The following is a 6987-nucleotide window of genomic DNA, read 5'->3' on the forward strand; positions in this document are numbered from 1 at the left end:
GGATGTTGCCAAAATGATGGCTTCGGACTTACTGATGTAATACTTTGTAAGGTTTTTGTGAATAGTAAATAAAATGACTGCATGCATCATCCAGATGTAGAGGTCAGAGGTCATCATCCTTTAAGAAAACAAACAAACACAACAATATGAAGTGACTGGAATTCAAGAATCCGAAAACACATAGGGGATGTGCATGCTGCGTCCATAGGGGTGAGTGTAGATGTGTGTATGTCGTTTCAGAAAAAATAAGAATTGCTGGAATTTTTTATCTTCATCCTTTTCTTCTACCGAGAAATAACCAAAGTTAACCGCATAGTAAACTTGCTAAAATTCGAAATACGAAACCACGTACATAGTTGTTTTCGTCCTATTTTCCGTATCCAAACTGCCAGATCCGTGCACCCGGTAGAGAGGACGTCCTTTGCCTAGGCACCACAGTACTAACATGAGCATCCATTATGTGTTTATTAGGCTCTATCATCGCCGAGTAAATACCCCCTTGATAAAGTCTTGACACATGCGTAAATACACGGATACACTTTTAGATTCACTCAGACGTACCATCGTACCCATGAATCTCATCTCATCCCATTTCCCGTTGGATTTATCCATCGCCGTAACTATCCAAGAATGCCATTGGCTAGCGGCATGTGAAAGGAGCAGTAAAAAAAGAAGGAAAATTTTGATGAAACGAGTGGCACTTAAATAGAAGGGAGGAGCCTCCTCGTCTCTTCACTCTCACTCCCCACTCTGCTCTCAGTCCGGCCGCCGCCGCCGCCGCTGACCGCCGTAGGAGACGAGCGTCAGAGAACGCGGCTCTCTCTCGTCCATGCTTCTTGCTTAAGCTTGACACATCTCTTAGCACGGCGAGTCAGCTACTGGCTGGTTGCAGTAACGAGAGGCGAGGCGAGATGCCGGGGATGGAGGAGGCGGAGGACTACGAGTCGTGCGCCTTCTCGCTCACTTGCCCCGAAGACGGCGCCGAGCTCGGGGACGGCGTCGTGGACGACGGCGACCTCTTCTTGTTCTATGTCGGCGGCGGCGCCGCCGCCGACGATGAGGACGGCGATGATGAGTACGTGGAGCAGCTGGTCTCCAAGGAGGCCAGCTTCTGCTCCTCCTCCGACTCGGGCGACGCCGACTGCTCGTCGGCCGCCTCCGAGGACTGGTTCCTGCAGGCGCGCCTCGCCGCCGTCAAATGGATCCTTGAAGTGAGCACTCACTCAGCTCCTCGCTCTCCCGATTAGTTCCTCGGTGCGAGCATCGATCGATCGGTCACTGACGCCATTGGAACCGGCACCTGATTTGCATTTGCAGACGCGGGGCTGCTTCGGGTTCGGCCACCGCACGGCGTACCTGGCCATCGCCTACTTCGACCGCTTCTTCCTCCGGCGACGCGTCGATGTAATCAATCACCGCACCGCCGCCGTAAAACAAATTTAGCCTCTCTGCTTCTTAGGAACGGGAGGATGATGTGGTTGTGTGCGTGCCTTGGTGCAGAGGGCGGCCATGCCGTGGGCGGCGCGGCTCCTGTCCGTGGCCTGCGTCTCCGTGGCGGCCAAGATGGAGGAGTACTGCGCGCCGGCGCTGTCGGAGCTCGACGCCGGCGGCGGCTACGAGTTCTGTTCCGCCTCCGTCCGCCGGATGGAGCTGCTCGTCCTGTCCACGCTCGGCTGGCGCATGGCCGCCGTTACGCCCTTCGACTACCTTCCCTGCTTCTCCTCCCGTCTCGACCGGCACGACGGCCGCGGCGGCGGCGGGCATGACCCTGCCCGCGTCGCCCTCAAGTCCATCGGCTTCATCTTTGCCACAGCCGAAGGTTCATCTTCGTCCTGCACACCTTCTGAAAAGAAATCTTGCGACCTTTCTTGCATTTTGTCTGATTGATTCGTGCTGTGTTCATGCAGCCGGCAGTGTGCTGGATTACAGGCCATCTACTGTGGCTGCAGCTGCAATCTTGGCTGCATCCTATGGAGCTCTACTGACCAAAGAAGCACTGGAGTCCAAGATGGACAATCTATCTCCACCATGCCCCATTGAGAAGGTTTCTTGCACAAACTAAATAAATAACCCTTTTGCATCACTTTGATCATAGTAATGTTTCATTTGGATGATGAAATGAGCATTGGGTTTGAACAACCTTTGTCTGTTTCATTGATCAGGAGCATGTACATGCCTGCTACAGCATGATGGTTGGCGACTTGAGAAACAGAAAGAGCAATGGCAAGAGATCATTGCCATGTTCAGACTCCAATGAAGTTGCCACCAGTACATATGATTCTGTTCTTGTTGACGATGTTGCCGACACTGCTGCCTTCATGGCAGCGGTGTCGGAGATGAACAAGCGGATCAGACTGGAGCCGCCGGGAATCCATTGAGAAGCTAGCACCGCCGGGGACACGCAATTTTTTGTCAGATGTCTAAGGGGGCTTGGTTTGGATCTTCATTTTGTTTTTTCCTTGTTCAAATTTGTTTAGGTTCTTTCAGAGCCATTGCCATGGTTGGCATTGGCAATGCTGTTGGATTGGTTTGGATTGGTTTGTGAGAGGGGTAAGCGATGAGCGAAGATAAGGGCTGGGCTGAGCTTTCCTAAGGAGAGGAGAGCTTCACTGGAGCCCAATTCCGGTGCCCAAATGGAGCACATTTCCTGTGAGAAATTCACCCCAAATCTGTACTGTTTTTGGTATTGCCATAGTGGTGGATGCCATCTTACGTTGCATATGGTGAGATGCTAGCTGTTGGATGCAGTAGTAGCACTGAAAGGCTGGGGGTTTGGCCATTGTTTATAGAGCCAAGAAGAAAAAGGTTGCAAGTGGATGTGTGATCGGTGAGTGGTGTTCCACTAAGATGCACTGCACTGTACTTGCGGATGGATGGGTTACATTAGTTTGTGACAATCTCCTTGGGGAGTAGTTGTAACTTCTGTAACATCTGCTTCTGTTCTTGAGAAATGGGATCAGATTGGTGAATTTTGTGTATGTATGTGTGCATGTGTTGGCCTTGATGACCCTGTGGGTTTCTTGATCAGTTCTGCTGCAGCAGCTGCAGGTTTTTCAGTGCCATTCATTCAGTGCTGTGCCAATGTTTTCTCCTTCTCTTCCTCTCCCTTTCTGCAGAGATGAGAATCCAAGACAACTTTTCCTGTTACATTGCGACCAGCTTTGAATGGCACTTGCTTGATTCCATATTGCAAATCCCCTATTAGTGAACAAACAATAACATTTGCATAATTGCATTGTTTTGTGCTGGGTTTCATTGCATTTAAAGCAATGTAGTAGAAGATTATGTGGTTTGTAAAGTAAGTTCTCGTCCACATGATCAGTAAGTACCTAAGGGTAAGTACATTGCATCCTTTTTGTAATTATTAGTGGGCATGTTAATGAAAGCATCGCATCAGTGTGTGCTGTTGGAAGAGTGACTAGTGTTGCGCATGAATGGTATTAGTGCACAAGAGACATGAGTTTAGTACTTTGTATCAATAATTGCCTAAAGATTAAGGAGCTTGACATTTCTAACACTTAGTGGAGCACACCACAAAGGAAGGTGCAGTAGATAATTGGGACTTCTTAAGAGAAGTCGTTTACAAGAAGTTGTGGCATTTGAACAATATAAATGTAGCTTCAAAAAATGACAATTCCTGGGAAATGCATAAACCTGATCATGATGTGCATTTGGATGAGCAGAATATCTATCAGTCCTGGATAGACCAAGATTTCAGTATGGGATAATCAATGCAAGAATCTTTTAGTAAAATGTCATCAGAATTAAAACCTGTGAGCTTGATTCAGTAGTATATTCAAATATAATACAGACTAATTCCATATTCTTGGGTGAAGACACCAGCACCACTAGAAGGTGTCAGGACTCAAGATGCTCTTGCTGAAAAGATGAACAAACACATGCCACATATATTACACCACATTCATGGAAACAATAATGATGGTATCTTTTCATATGGAGAGCCCTTTCTTTCTCCTCTTGGCTTAAACCCTAAACCCTAAAGCTGGTCTTGTGGCCTCATCCACTAACTAATGCAGGTCTTGCATGGCACACTGCCTTACAGCTGGTAAAAAGAGCTTTTGCATCTTTCCCTCTTGCCCCTGCACTGGGGCAATGAAAATGCCCCCATGGGCAATGGAGTGACTTTCTGAGGCACCACCGTCCTGCACTCCTGCCCCTGCATGCATCCCCTCTCTCCTTCATTGCTTGGTTTTCTTTCTTTAATTTTGTTAGTTATAAAAATGAAAAGGGGCTCTTCTGCATCGAAGCATGGACACAAATCTTACTATTCTCATTCAAGTGTTTTTTCTCTTCGTCCATTCAGTTCTTATCAAGGAACCTCCATTTGAGTTAGGCTAGTGCATGGAAGATAGAACTCTAAGTACTTGTTTTCTGTGAAAAATATATAGTTCGGGTTAAAAAAAATTCAAAGTGTTCATAAACATGGTGTTTCCATTTAGAGAAGCATATTAGCGCTTACATGATCCTTGGGAACAACTAGTTTGTTCATGGTTTGGGATATGGCAGTAACCAGTAGCTTATACCAATATAATGCTTGTTCATTCGGATTCTACGATATTGGTAGGATCTCTTCAATCCAGATCCGATATAAGATCTAGATTAAGTCATACCTCTTGATTCATAATTTTTGTAGCTGGCAATCCTATCTTATGTGATCCTAGGCACAATATCTATTATAAAGATCTGCGCACCTATTCCAGACCTGATTCCTAGAGTCAGCACAACACATGTTGATTTTCATTCTGTACAATCCAACTCTTAATTTTATCACCTACAAGACCTAAGAAATCGAGCTGGTCAAGAAGAATGGGACAGATCAAATCATACATATTCTTGAGCAAATCAACTGTTACAATGTTGAGGTGACTAAATAGAAGATAACCTACAATACATGGTCCATCAACCAATGGTAACTTGCATCTGAAGCGCAGAGAGAATATACTATCTGCCTCCCTTCTGAATCTTGGTGGCCCATTGCTGGATGGATGGAGATCATGATCCTGGAAAAAGGATTAAAATACCTGTATAGCTTCTCAGTCACCAATGCGGTCAAAAACAGGCTTGGGGACAAAGCTTGGTTAGAATTCTGTTGGTTCAAAAGAGTACTCCTACCTAGAAGTGTGTGGGCACCTCACTGGCTGGACGGCTGCCTGCCTGCTTGCTGCCTGGCCCTAGCAAAGAAGAACTAATTATTTTAGACTATGTGTACTGTATAATGATCCGCAGTAAAAAGTTAGAATTATTTCAAAGAAATTTTATTAACAACGAGTTAATTATAATTATGTGTTGTTGTGAATTCAGGTGTTACAGGAATTTCAAGGGAAACAGCAAAACAAAGCTCCACAGGAAAATGAGAAAATTACCTTGGGGGAATAAATGTAGGTGTCATACATGAGAAAGAAAGCTAGGAGAGTGATGAGGTATGGCAGTTGGGAGGATGTGTACAGCTGGGAGTCTCAACTGAAAGCCTGAAACAAAGATGGCCTTGCTTGCATCAATGGCAGGGGTGTGGCCCTAGCTGCTCACAGGGCAGGGCAGCACTGCACAAAGACAAAGAAGCAAACACAAGGATATCTTCCCATGCATCACACAGCACACAGTAGCAGCCACGCATACACATCTCCTGATCTGGTCAAAGAAACATATGTGGTTTTGTTTCCTATTGCTTGTTTTGGTTTTTTATGCTGGCACTAGCAGAATAGTACTGGTGAAATGTGATGGACTGTCTCCTTTGTACAGCTTGGTGTAGTCTTGTAGTGTGCAGGGATGGGGTCCATTTTTTTCTTCCAAATCTCATAATGTAACTTGATGGTAAATGTTAGTATTGATAGTACTAGACTACTTCATGAATTTTTGTCTTGGTTGATACTAGTAATGTTTTTTTTTCCAATGGAAATATGAGGATTTCAATTCTTTGCAAGTTTAGATGTGGATTGTTTGATTTTACCAAAAAGGGTTTCCCCCCGTATTGTATTCCAAAGCAACCAACACCGATACAAAGGACGCTGGGGCGAACAACACATCAAGCCCAAAAAAAGAAGAAGAAGAAACTAATGCCAACAACGCAACTCGACAAAGCAAGGATGACCTGCCACCGCTACGCCCTCCAGAAACAAACCACCACAGCCGCGCACCAAGCAACACCTCCAAGAAGGAATGCGACGCCGCCGACGCTGCTGCCCGGACTTGTCCTAGGGTTTTCCCCGGCACGCGGAGGGAGGTGGGGGTGGATATCACCGACACCCTTCAGGAAGGAATGGTGGCACCCGCAGGTGTCACCGCATCGGAGCCGAAGAACCGGCAAGGATTTCTCCCGCACTCCAACCCCACCGCCCAACGGACCGGAGCCGACCAGCCAGACAGCCGCCCACCACCATGCGCCAATGCGGTTGCGCCGCCACCCACGCCGCCTCACTACGAACACCAACACGAGCCCAAGAGGACCGGAGAGAAGCACCCCGCGGAGGGAGAAGCACCACCGAAGCCGAACGGGAGGGAACCACCTCCACCGCCGTCGTGCAGGAGGCCAGAACCTCCGGCACTATCGCGGTAGCCGTCCGACGCGGCAGCAGGGCATGCCAGGCCACCCCTGGCCCGGCCAGGCCCAAAATGGGCCCGCTAAGCCCCGCCGCCACGCTGCAGCAAGCCGGCGTTGGCGCCGCTAGCGCCCTGCCGCTCATCGCCTCTTCCCCGCCTCCCAGAAGCCACGAAGCAGACCCACCCCGCCGCCGGCCCGCCCAAGCCCAGATGGGGCCCGAAGGGCCCAAATTTGGGCCGAGCGGGTGCCGCCAGACCGCGCCGCCGCGTCGCCCCCGCCGCCAACGGCGACGCCGCCGTCCAGAAGTCCGCCCCCGCTCGCGCCAGGGACCCCCGCCGCCGCGCGGGACCGCCACCGCCTAAAGACACCGCCCGGGGTCGCCCCGTCCCGCGTCGGCGGACCCCGAGAGGGGAAAGTCCAGGGGGCCG

The 6987-nt window shown here is 48.9% G+C and overlaps 1 protein-coding gene across 1 annotated transcript; it reads left to right on the forward strand.

The window, feature by feature from the left end:
* Window positions 1-749: 749 nt before the first annotated feature.
* On the forward strand, window positions 750-2978 carry LOC119307601 (cyclin-D5-2-like). Its single transcript, XM_037583675.1, has 5 exons — window positions 750-1211; window positions 1318-1404; window positions 1501-1819; window positions 1908-2044; window positions 2163-2978. The coding sequence occupies exons 1-5, from the start codon at window positions 912-914 to the stop codon at window positions 2376-2378; spliced, it is 1059 nt and encodes a 352-aa protein (XP_037439572.1). The 5' UTR covers window positions 750-911; the 3' UTR covers window positions 2379-2978.
* Window positions 2979-6987: the final 4009 nt, after the last annotated feature.

Source organism: Triticum dicoccoides, chromosome 5B (assembly GCF_002162155.2).
Source record: "Triticum dicoccoides isolate Atlit2015 ecotype Zavitan chromosome 5B, WEW_v2.0, whole genome shotgun sequence".
NCBI lineage: Eukaryota > Viridiplantae > Streptophyta > Magnoliopsida > Poales > Poaceae > Triticum > Triticum dicoccoides.